Here is a 13,097-nt window from a genome sequence, read left to right on the forward strand (position 1 = left end):
CACCACCCACGCTCTGATGACATGCACTGCATTGCTGGAAGGCAGTGGAGAGGTTACTTGCAGAGCAATATGGCTTCAGGGGAGAGATCAGATACAGCATCCAGCTGGTAACATGGTCAAACTCCCCCATGAGCTGGCGTGCTCTGCTCATCATGGAGGGAAGAATGGGTCCAGGAAGGGGACACTTGTGTTAATTTACATGGGCTATATGGGCCCAAGGAGGCAAGGATGTTAGCGTGACTGGGTCACTTTCCAACATTAAACAATGTTTGTTTAAAAGGTTCAGTATACAAGACCTCAGCATGCTTAGAACTCTGGCAAACAGAGAATTGAAAATCTTTGTAACCTATTATTGAACACCCAGGAAAGAAGGGAAAACAGTTAAAGTCTTTATAATACAGAGTACTAGAAGATTTAACCCAGTGTTGCTTGGATCCTTAATTCAATTAACTTTCGTGGTTTGGAAAATAAAACAAAAATGTCCTGCTTCATTTAAATCATTACTCTGGGGTGGGGCTGGGGAGGAGGGGTTCAGTATACAGGCTGCCCTGGGGAGAGAGGACTACCCCAGCCCCCACTCAGGACAGTAGCTTGCGGCCAGGTGAGAAACGCTTCTCCATGGTCGCTGCAGCTCCAGTGGGCACAGCCAAGGTAGGGGTACATTTCCCCTGGCTGGTCCAGGTTTATTTGCCCACTGCATTCCCCAGCAGAGTGAGGAGTGCAGCAAACTGTGCACTTTCCCCTCACTCCCTGATGAAGAGGAACAGCCAGCAATATTCCTGCATGGGCTGCGGAGGGAGCTTCAGTCCTCTCCACCCTTCCCAAACGGGGTCCGGGGGGCGGGGAGGGAGACCTGGGCTTAGGGCAGTCCCAGATAGGGGGAGGGTGTAAATCCCCACGCAGCCCCTTTCAACTGCCTGATGATTCTGTTTCTTTTTCTGTGTGGTTTTATGAGAAGCAATCCCGTTACAGGCACTCCCTTTGTCTTGACACAACCAAACCCTGACCTTGCTTTAAGTTAGGATAAGAGGAAGCTGTGTATTAACTTTGGTAGTCCTAGCTCTTACTGTAGAGGGAGAGTTCTTGAACAGACTTTCTCAAATATATAGGGGTACGTCTACCCTTGCACCCTAGTTCAAACTAGGGATGCAAATGTAGGCATTCGAAATAGTCAATGAATCGGGGATTTAAATAGCGCCAGGACTCAAAAATGAGAAGTAACGATAGTTCGAACCAAGGGGTCTGGTTCGAACTAACGTGTCCCGGTGTGCACTTACTCTGATCAACAGCGGTTTTGAACCAGGAAGGCGCCGGCGAGATCATGCTAATGAAGCGTGGGATATTTAAATCCCCACTTCATTGACTATTTCGAATGCCTACATTTGCATCCCTAGTTAGAACTAGGGTGCAAGTGTAGACATACCCTAGTAGATTAAGGTTTCATTTTAGCAATGTCCTTTGTTCCCTTTCTCTTAAACTGGAGAGAGGCTCTTTGATGGTAGTAATGGCCCTTTTGGGGAAAGGAGTAAAGGGAGTTGAGCTGGGCTGATCCTATTAATCTGTTCCAGTTTCCTAAAAGACAAAACAACAAATACGCATGAGGGAAGAGAGAACAGTAAAGAGCAAATGCAGGTTCTGTCTCTGGTGTTGACTATTGCTTGCAGTCACACAGCTGTCTTAGCCAGTCTGAGAGGTGGCAAACTGGGACCAGCATTGGGCTGTTAAGGGCATTGCTTTTTGCTGCATGCCTGGTCGCAGGTATCAATGGCTGACATTAGAAAGAAGGCAAAAGGGGAGAGAGGTAGGAGGAAGAAATAAGATGGGGGAGGAAAAGGACTCACAAGAATACATGGGCAGGAACAAACAAATCTGACCTTTTGGTTGGTGGTTGAGATTTAGCCAGAGCCAGTAGAGATGGCAGTGTCCTCTGTTCCCCCTCTGGGTCTGATTTGGTCAGAACATCTTTCAAGATGATGATTCAGCAACATCATGGTGGATCCCAGGCAATGGAAGATGATGTGAATGTCAGCCATGAAGGATGATGAAGCTTGCTCCTTCCTGTTAAAAAGTCTCAGAGGGGTAGCCGTGTGAGTCTATAACTTTAAAAACAAGGAATAGTCCTGTAGCACCTTAGAGACTAACAAAGATATAGAACATTGATCCTTTATAACAAAGATATAAAGGACATTGATCCTGCCTTGAGGGCGGGGGGCTGGACTCGATGACCTCTCGAGGTCCCTTCCAGTCCTATTATTCTATGATTCTATGATTCTATGAACATTGTGAGCTTGTGTGGGCGCAACTCCCTTCATCTCATCTGAAGAAGTGGGTTTTTGCTCACGAAAGCTCATGATACTCTATATATTTGTCAGTCTCTAAGGTGCCACAGGACTACTCCTTGTTCCTTCCTGTTCTTTCTTTCAGCCAGCCAGCACCTGTGTCTTCTAATGTTTCTTCCCAACAGCTTTTCTTGTAAGCTCCCAACAAGGGAGCAATGGGTGGGACAGCCCGTTATGCCTAGTTTCCAACATGCCAATTTTGGACGCCATGGCACCTTGACTTCCAGTCTTGGCTTGTTCACTAGGCAGGAGCTTAACACAGTCTTTTTTTAGTTGTATCCGTGGGCTTTTAAGTTTGAATTCATTTAGTCTTTGTCTCCCTGTTCTATCTTTTCCCGTCAACATTTGCTGTTCTGTGTGGCTGTGACACTTTCTGAATGTTCACTCCCTCCCTGCAGTTGACCTCGCAATCAGGATGAAAAGGCTCACTCATTACAATGGAGAGTCATGAATTGTACAGTTGGACGGGATCGTTGTGGTTATCTAGTCTGACCTCTGGTGGAGCACAGGCCCTAGGACTTCCCTGAGTTAATTCCTGTTTGATCTAGAGTATAGGTTTTCTAACTGGAGGGAGTGCCCCTTGTTTATCAGGAGGGTGGTGTAAAGTAGAACATTCCTACATCTTTGCTACTTTCCAGGAAGCAGAAACTGGCTCAGATAGCACCTCTCTGGAGGTAGGTACAGTGGCAGCAGCTGGTAAACAAGGGAAGGGATGACTGGAATGACAATGGGCATGTGTTTGGGGGAGGGGAATTTGGGTTTGAAGTCCAAAACTGATTCTGCAGTGCCTTTTACTGCCCCCGCTCTGAATGCTGGGCTGGTGGCAGTGATACAGGGACCTGGATCCATGTTACAGTGGCAGCAGCTTCATGGAGGAAGTGGCTGGAGCCAGTGAGTGGAGTTAGCAGATACAGTTCAATAGGGAAGGCAGCCCAGCTGTGGGGGCAGAGGGGCTGGCTGGAGCTGGAGGAGGGGGCCACTGGCTGGGAGAATGTGGTGTGGGGGGGGGGGGGGCGCTAAGCCAATGGCTTGGGGATGAGAGAAGATAGAGAGGGCACACATGGGGACATGAGTCTTGGGGGGGGGGGTGCAGCAAAAAAAGTTTGGGAACCTCTGTGCTAGAATATATTAAAAAAAACAAACAAAAAAAACTCAAACCATCCAGTCTTGACTTAAATATTGCTAGTGATGAAGAATGCACCACAACCCTTGCTGGGATGTTCCAATGCTTAATTACCCTTGCTGCTAAAAACTGCACCTGATTTCCAGGCTGGATTTGTCCAGTTTTATCTTCTAGCCATTGGATCACATTATACCTTGTTTGAAGAGTTCTCCGTCAAATTCTTAGACTGTGATCATCACCCCTTAACCAGGGACCACCAAGTGTCCACATGGATTGGCATATATCATGGATTGCACTCTGAATCCTAGCTGGGTTTGGATGTCGTTGGGTGTGTTCTGTGCTATCCCCAAACCTATATTCTGGCTCCCCCACATCCTTTTACAATAGCAGCTAAGCATAAAGCATTGTTACTCGAGGAGCTGAGAGCTTAGACCGCATTTGTCATGGCTCTGTGTTCAGCCGAGAGGGGGCAAAGTAGAACAATGCAGATCTTAAAAACGAAGCACTTCCTCAGCCAGCCTCAGTGACTGGGAGTCCTGAACCAGAGGGCACTGAGTTCTGCTGGGAGTGAGCCCTGTCCCAGGCTGCTGGGAGCGAGCCTTGCTGTTGCTACCCCTCTTGCTCCTTGAGCTCTCACCTTAGCTCTTTGTTTGTTTGCAGGTGGCTGGAGATGTTGATCGTCTACCCAAGGACAAACAAGCAGAACCAGAAGAAGAAGAGGAAGGTAGAACCCCCAACCCCACAGGTAACCCCAGGCGTTGACCCCTGTCATTCACTGTGACCCAGAATTCTCTCCAGGGACTGGACCCCTTGAACTGAACTAGAGTGGAAGCCAAGAATGGACTGTCTCCTTACATTGGTGCTTCCCCATGACTATTGTGGGTCCCCAAAGAGGGATGGGAACATCTGCTGAGTTAATCCAGTCATAATAAGAAGTGGGCAGCTGGCCCCATGCCTGGGTGTGCAGGGTGCTTAGATGAAGGAGCCAGGGCAGCTATGATGACATGAAATAATTTCTGGATGTCGCTTTCTGAGGTCACTGCTCCTTTCCAAACTGAAGACAAAAGTGCTGTATTCGTGCATATTAGCCTGGCTCTAAAACTCCCAGTCTCAGCCAGTGCTGCAGCAGCTGCATTAAAGCCCTGGCTGTTCCCCTCCCCATCTGGTTTTTCAGGTCTGGCTGAGTTACTTTTCTGCTTTCCTCCCAGGCCTGGTTCCCTCTGTGCATGCTGCTTGCACTGTAAGGGGATATGCAGGGTTGTGTATCTGGGAAGGACCTATAGCCTGAAACAGGCTTGGAAGCGCTTGGGTTTAGATTGCTGGGGAAAATGCCACACCTTCTTCACCTCCTCTGTGCAAAATGGCATCACCTATTTAAACACAGGCCAGCCCCACAGCCGATTGCAAAGCTTTGAACAGTATCCTCTTGGCTGGGGGGCATGAGTGCAGAGGTGGAAGGAGGGTGTAAAGCGGAGAAAGCGTCCCTGGCTGTTCTCAAGTCCTCGTAGGACCCTGGAAGAAATTCCACAGGGCTCCAGTTTCCCTGCATGAGATGACTCTGGAGATAATGAGTATGAACGGAAAATAATGAAGGCCAGACTGAGCTGGGAGATTTGGGGGCTGGAGTTGTGCTCTCCAGGGACCCAGTGACAACGTTGCACTTGCTTTGACTATAAATGGTAAAAGCTGGGACTGCCTGTGACCCATTTGTTCCTGCCTATGTCTCCTGTATGGACAGCGTAGGGGAGAAACCCACCAATTTGGAATCTGACCCCTGGGATGGAATTTCTCCTCTCTGGGGCTGTGAACTTATGTGTTTTCTGTCGCTGCTGACTGGTTGGATAGAGGAATTCACCCAGCAGGGCATTCCCTGATGGTGACTTGGCAGCTTGGGCAGTATGTAGGTTGGAAAATAAGCCAGCCCTCCTCTCCCCTGCCTGGCATTTGTTTTCGCATTGGATTTTCAGATGAGGGTCGCATCTGGGTGCATTTCTGCATGGAACTTCTTTGGGTTGCCCCCAGCAGCCCCAGGAATGAGAAGGAGCAGAGCTCTGGCTTCCACTCAGCTCCCACCCTAGATCCTCTGAGGGGCAGATAGGGGAAGTAGAAGAGAAGGGGATCAGTGCTTTACATAGCTTATCTATGGCCAGTTCTCTTCCTGAAGACGCTCCTGCATCTGATGCTGGGTCATCCGTGCTGCCTCTGGTACACGGTGAGGGCTTGGAATTGGCCACGGAGAACCTTGTGGTGAAGTGTTGGCTCCTGAATGCTGTGGATGTGGTGATGCTTTGTTGACCCCGTTCTATTCTGGGGGCTTTCCTTTCCATCACTGAGCCCCACCAGTGCAGCAGAGATGGTGACCTCTAGCCCCCTCAGCCATGAACCCAACCCCGGGCTCCTTTGTGGGGCTCAAACTGGCAGCATCCGTGCCCTACGGTGTTACTTTCAAGGCATTCTGGGAAATCACATCTGACTGTGCAGAGGCTGCGGCCTGGGAGCTCCCTGCATGTGGAGGTGGAGGGGAGCGAGGGAACAGTGCTGACCGAGGAACTGTTACCCAGCACAAACTCAGCTCCCAGAGCTGCCTGCTTTTGAGGGGGACTGGGGGGGTGCAGGAATGCAGCCAGAATAACATCATTTTGGGTTACGTTTCATCACCATGGCAACCGCTTGGAAACTGTACAGGATCTGAGCTCCTGAGCACCAAATAAGGCAAATGGCTCTGGCGAGGATGTGCCCTGTCCAGGCAGAGGTGGTGCGGAAGCCCCGGCTCCCAGGAGGACTGGGGACAGCTAGGCAGCCTGGCTCAAAGATGGAACATGTAGGGAGCAACCCCTGGGTCTCGCTGCCTGAGGCACAATAAGCAATGCACCCATCACCTGTGGCACAATGCCGGAGAATAGCCTCCTGACTGGATGCCAGCACTGGTGTGGGCCAAGCTTGTACTTGATCTGCTTCCATACTGATTGCTCATGGTGGATGAGTCAGATTTTCTATTTCTTTCTCTGCTTCAGCTCTCTGGCCCTTGGTGGCTGCTCTCTGAAGTCACCCCCTGGCTCCCCGGAATTCCAATTGCTGTCGCAAATTGTCCTCTGCTTGCTGGTCTCTTCTTCTCTGTTTCATGATGGAGGGCTGTGTCCTGCCTTTCCAGCCCCCCCCTTATCCTCTCCCAGGAGTGCGCAGTGCCCTGAGAGTGATCCTCTCGTCTAGATTTATCTTGTAACTCTGCTCCATCAGAGCTGGTGTTTAGTCCTTATCTCTGCATCATCCCACCCCTCCCTGCAACAGCCTTTCTCTCTTGAAGGCAGCAAGCTATCGGAGTTGTGTATTTCTGTCCACTCTTATGCCACATCCTCATGTGGGATGGTGACTGCACAGAAAACACTGCCATGTGCTGCCCTCCAAGTTCAGGAGTGTGAAGGGGATGAGCTAGGACAGTGATATGAGGTTAAAACTCGCAATTTGATGGCATCCCTCTTACTCCATTCAGACAAGGCCCCCAGCCATAAGATCTGATGGGGCACTTTGCTCTTACATCAGCTGAATAAGGGTTCCATCCTGAGTGATGCTGAGCAGCTCCACTTCAGAGAAAATGGGAGTCCTGGGCATTGTCCGGATTGGATCTTGTAGGGTTTAAGGGGAGTAAATAGACACAGCAAGGGCAATTAATGAACCTCTCCTGTTCCTCGTCTTGCAAATCTCTCGACGTTCCTTAAGCAGCCCAAGAGCTGCCATGGCCCTATCTCTGCTTGAACTGAGCGCAGAGTTCTTCTTGGGTTTCCACTCCACCGTGTGCCTTGACTAGAAGGCAGCACTGTAACAAAATTCTAGCACACAGTGCCTCTGACCAGGGGTGGGGAAGGAAAGGAGAAAGGGGGAGTTGCCTGGGGGCCCGGTGATTTTATAGGGCCCAGGGCTCCTAATGGTGCTGCTAATGCAGCAGTGGCTGAAACCTCGGGCTCTTTAAATCACTGCCGGAGCTCTGGGCAGTGCTAAAAAGTTGGTGGGGGGAGGCTAGCCCCAGCGCTGCCCTTCCTAGAGGCCTGGATTGGGCACCCCTCCCCCACATTGCCCACTTGGCAGCACTCCTGCAGCTGAAAGTAGCAACATATCGAACAAGAATCCTTTCCTTCCTCCCATCAGACCTACCCCAAACCTTGAACCAAACTCTTACGTCTAGTTTTATGGTTCAGTTTCCGCTTTCTGTGCAGCCCTTGCTGTTCTGCTTCTCAGATAGAAGCAGCTACCACCCCAGAACGCTCCCCTTTCTCTTAGAGTTTCATCCCCTTCTCTTTGATGCTGAAGGCTCAGCTGGGTTGGACAGCTCAGATAAGCACTTGAATTTCGGAGCCAGCATCTGTTGGCACTGTCCTAGAGTGGAGTGCTTTTGGCCTAGGCCTGCGTCTGTCCCCAGCCTTTGAGGGATGTCTGTAAGGAATTCAGCAAGTCCTGTCTGAGACTGTCCCATACTGCTGTCTGCTCCTTAAACGTACTGTCCGGCTGACGGGGACAGTACTCCATTCACGGTCCAGGTGTGCCCTGTTGAGTGCTACCCTTAGGACTATCAGCTCTGTCATAGGGATATAGGAAAGTGCATCAGAAACGAATGTCCTCTTAGTCCAGTGTGTCTAACCATGACCAGCTTCAGAGGGAAGGGGTAAAAACCCCACCCAGCAGCACGAGAGCTGTGTTGCTTACCTGTGGGCCCTAGCATGGGGGAACTCAGACCATGTGTGGCTTCTCTGACCCTTTCCCTGAGGGGGATGAGCACAGAAAGGTATATGGAAATACGCAGCCCGTAGGCCCAGGCCAGCTGCTTGTGTGGCCTCTTTGTACGGGAACATTTGGGGCCCTGTGTCATGGATCCACAGCACCAGTGCTATGTCCCCAGCTTTGGAGTAGTCTCTAGAAGGACCCTTCGGTGAACCAGACTTCCTAGACGGTCTCACTCCTCCTCCTGGACAAGCCACCTGGCTTCACTGGTGGCCTTCTGGTTCTTTAGCCCTCCTGCGTCACACCATGACCTCTGTTCAGCGAGTCCAGCTAAGGCAGGCCCTTGAGGGAGACTTGTACAGTCTTAGGACCAGTGCCCCTCCTCTGTCAGCATCTGCAATGACACTCAGCTGCGTTGTCACACCAGAGAGTTTTAGTCACCTGGAACACACCTTGGTTAGCACAGAGAAAAGAAATTTACAGCATAGTCCACAGTGCCCCCAACTGCTTCTTGCAGCCAGCTTAATTTTCACCTCACACCAGTGTTCCCTGTAAGAGGGAGCTTTGTGTGACCATCCAGGAGAAATTCCAGTGCCGTTCAGCTGATTAATGGAGTATTTATAGCTAGACTATTTGTTTCTAGTAGTGGTGCACATTTGTATATGCCTCCATGCATGTATAAATTTATTCTGCACGTGGATGGAAAAGATTAGAGGAGATATTGCCTCACACCCCTTAGTGTGCAGTCCATGAGCTGGGGACTGTGGTCAGCCCCTCTGTGGAAAGGCAGGGAAGTCCATATCTTTCTGGATTGTTGGTTGCTAGGTGTCTGTGTCTGGGTAATTAGATTTGCCATTGTCCTCTCAAGCGCCCCATTAATATGGGCCCCAGGCCGCAGACCAACTAGGTGCCATTCACACCTGTGTTTTAGGTTGCCCCGAGAGCAAACCGATCTCCTTTTGCCCTCCTCCTCCCACTAGGTAACCCTGCAGCACATAGGGGAAACTGAGGAACTCTTAGGCTTCATAAAGATACTGCAAAAGTTTCCCACTGAGTCACATCCTGTGTAGTGTTCTACTCCACAAAAGAGCAAGCCAGTTGGATGACGTAGGTGATACCTCAAAGCTGGGAAGCTGAATGAGGAATCTGGGCGCTTCCCATCAAAATCAAGGGCTGGAATGGAAAGCAGGAAACTTAATGTGTCTTTGTGGCTACAGAGATTTCATGTGAACAGCTCCGGCAAGGTAGCAGTAGGCAGCAGCCAGAGTGGAGCTTTTATCTCTACTGTCACGTGTTCCCTGCAAACTCGACCTGCTTCCCCTTCTTCGCTTTGCATTTGATACAAGGAGGAGCCACGGCTTCCCATTCTCCCTGTGTTCCTCTCCCCAAAGCAACCTGGAAATGACTTGATCCCAACCTCACTCTGGCCATGCAGCACCAGAAGCCTGTCACTGCAAACTCAGTGTGGCTTGTCAAAGGGGGGGTGGGGTGGAGCGACGGTTACCAGAAAAGAACCCCTTTTAAAAGGGCTTCTATTGAACTTGGCTTCTTGTCAGGCCCCTCTCCCTCTATGGGAAAAGAGCCTTTTGAAAGCAAAGAATGCTCCTAATCCCACAGCAAATATTGTGTGCAGCAGCACTGGCCGCTGTGCTCACGTTCATGTGTTCTTCAAAAATCTGCTTTCCTTTTACCCGCAAACAGTTCTAGGCAGTTCCTCCTGCTTCCATCATGAAATCTGGGACTATGGGTGAAGCCACAAGGCTGGGGAAGTGTGTTGATTTGATCTAGTCTCTTGCATAGCACAGGCCATAAGAATGTAGCTCTGGTCTTCTCTTACCAGCTGTGCTGGCCCTTGGAGTAAAGTGACACGAGCTCTTCCATGAATAACTGTTTTGTTTTCAGCTTTTGTTCTCGTGGCTTCATCTCATTGTAAAAGTATGTACATTTGCCATTAACTCCTCTTTTCTGCATCCAGAAACCATATCTAGGTCAATGGCAATGTTCCCTCTAATTTTTTCCATCTATGAATGGAATAAATTTTATGTGCAGGGAAACATTGTGGATGTGCACCACCAGTAGACACACACTGGCTGCTATTTGTGGGTGCTTTGGGCACTATGCTAATCAGCTGGGTGGCATTTGAATCTCTCCTAGGTGGCCACCCAAGCACTTCGTTTACAGGAAACACTGGCCACTGGATGGTGCTATTAAACATCGTGCTTTTTCTTAGCATATGAGCACTTTTTAATCTTGGAAGGAAATGCAGGTAGATGGCTGGTTTTCTGATGGTACTCTGGGGGGAGACATGACACTAGGGACTTTGCCTTCATCTCTCTAGCTGGAGTCAGTTCTTGATGCAGAATAGTTGAAAACTAGGGTATTAGCATTTAGGCTGAGATCCCTAAAAGAAGGGATTGGATTCTGTGCTGTTTGTGACTACCACTGTTCCAGGACTTTTGCTTGTGTGCTACGCTTATTTTTGGCATCTGCTTGAAAGGTTTCCAAGGCCCTGGCATCTGCTATAACTTGCAAAGGACTGACAATATACAGTAAAACTCCAGTAGTCTGGCATCCAATAGTCCGGCACGCCTGATAGTCCGGCATCAAAATGGCAAGAGCCTAGTGAGTGAACTTCGGCAAAAAATGAGTCACAAGGTAGCAGCAGCAGCAGCTGAACTGAGCAAAAAGGGTAAAAAAGGCTTAAAAAAACTAAAACATTACAGTATACTGTATACAGTATGTACAATAAAAAGGGTTAAGAACACTTTATATACAGTATATAATGTATACTGTGTGTGTGTGTGTGTGTGTGTGTGTGTGTATACATTATGTGTGTATATATATATATATATATATATATATATATATTATCAAATATGCCGGACTATCAGGAGGTACTATATCTATATCTATATATATATAGATAGATATAGTACCTCCTGATAGTCCGGCATATTTGATAATCCGGCACCACCTAGGTCCCATAGGTTCCGGATTATCGGAAGTCTACTGCAATACATAACTTGAACAGTCAAAGAAGTGGAAAGAAGCCATCCTGCCTACTTGCTTAGGTAGTACTGCTTTGCTCACTTCTCTCTGTCTGGATATATGGCATACATATTTATGAATAGTGATAGAGATGCAGCCGTGTTAGTCTGGTCTAGCTGAAACAAAAGACAGGACTATGTAGCACTTTAAAGATTAACAAGATGGTTTATTAAGTGATGAGCTTTCGTGGTCTGGCCCACGAAAGCTCATCACCTAATAAACCATCTTGTTAGTCTTTAAAGTGCTACATAGTTCTGTCTTATATTTATTAATACATATAGATGGCCTAAAAGGTTTGAGGAGATTAGTAACTTCAGATGCCCAGTTGGAGATATCTTAAAAGACCTTCCGGACATGGTTGAGTATTCCCTTTCCGAAAAGGGAGGCTATGAAGTGACGCAGTTGCCATTTCTTCTTGAAAATGTGAGTATCTGTGTATTTATAATATAGTCATGAGCAGACCAGAACCTTTTCTATATATAAAGTCGCCAGAGCACTTAAGGCACAAGTGGGCAATAACAAAGCAGCAGCCACTAGGGTTAGTCCCTGGTGGGCTGCTGCTATATTTTACCTGTGCTTCTGTGTGTATCAGATGATTGCAGCTCCTGTTGGCCGCAGATTGCCATTCGCTGCCAATGGAAGCAGTGGGAAGTGGCACGGACCAGGACACCGCTTCCCACTGTTTGGATTGGCCGCGAATGGGGATTCGCAGCCAACATAAGCAGCAATCATCCGATACCGGCACGTTAAACATAGAGGTGGGGGCTCGCCGGGGATTAACCCTGTGGATCAATTGCAGCCTACACGCCAGAATTTGCCCACCCGGTATAAGGGCTTGAGCCTACAAACACATTTCTGCATAAAGAGCTTAGTAACACACATGGTCCTGATGACTTCAGTGGGATCACTCTCAGCAGCAAGCCCTGTGTTGGGCAGCCCCAGTGTGTGTGTGTAGGTCTACAGGCCCATTGTGCCTAACATAGTAATTAAGATTGACTTTGATATGCCCACCGTGTTGAGTGGTTGGGAAGAGCTGTCACCATTTGAAGATAATATTTCTTAGAGATGATTTGGTTTATCCTGACCAGATGCGGTGGCTGTAAGAAAATTTCTAAAAAATTTCCTAAGTAATAGAACTAAACCGTAGGCCAGTTGTGAGAGTCTCCATTGCTTCTCATGCATTAACCTGATAAAACAGGGGTGAGCAAATACTGGCCCATGCACTAGATCTGTCCTCAAAAAAGATATTTTGGCCTTGGAAAGGGTTCAGAAAAGGGCAACTAAAATGATTAGGGGTTTGGAACGGGTCCCATATGAAGAGAGGTTAAAGCGACTGGGACTTTTCAGTTTAGAAAAGAGGAGACTGAGGGGGGATATGATAGAGGTATATAAAATCATAAGTGGTGTGGAGAGGGCCGATAAAGAAAAGTTATTTATTAGTTCCCTAAGTAGAAGAACTAGAGGACACCAAATGAAATTAATGGGTAGCAAGTTTAAAACTAATAAAAGAAAGTTCTTCACACAGCGTGTAGTCAACCTGTGGAACTCCTTGCCAGAGGAGGCTGTGAAGGCTAGGACTATAATAGAGTTTAAAGAGAAGCTAGATAATTTCATGGAGGTTAGGTCAGGGGAGAGAAATGGTGTCATTGGCCTCTGTCAGAGGCTGGAGAGGGATGGCAGGAGACAAATCGCTTGATCGTTGTCTTCGGTCACCCTCTCTGGGGCACCTGGTGCTGGCCACTGTCGGCAGACAGGATACTGGGCTAGATGGACCTTTGGTCTGACCCAGTACGGCCGTTCTTATGTCCACCAGGTTTACTCTTGGCAGATCCTCACTGCTATATTTACCGGCATGGCCACAGGTACTGGCAATC

General features: G+C 48.6%; 1 protein-coding gene across 10 annotated transcripts in view; it reads left to right on the top strand.

Annotated features, from left to right (window-relative positions):
- The window catches only part of MPRIP (myosin phosphatase Rho interacting protein), a 191,260-nt gene that overhangs the window by 97,417 nt on the left and 80,746 nt on the right, over nt 1-13,097 (top strand). For all 10 annotated transcript variants that reach the window (XM_075899715.1, XM_075899718.1, XM_075899719.1 and 7 more), the window contains exon 5: nt 4,123-4,207. In XM_075899715.1, coding sequence (XP_075755830.1) covers nt 4,123-4,207 — 85 coding nt within the window. The remainder of the gene's footprint in view (nt 1-4,122; nt 4,208-13,097) is intronic.

This window comes from Pelodiscus sinensis, chromosome 16, assembly GCF_049634645.1.
Source record: "Pelodiscus sinensis isolate JC-2024 chromosome 16, ASM4963464v1, whole genome shotgun sequence".
Taxonomy (NCBI): Eukaryota; Metazoa; Chordata; order Testudines; family Trionychidae; genus Pelodiscus; species Pelodiscus sinensis.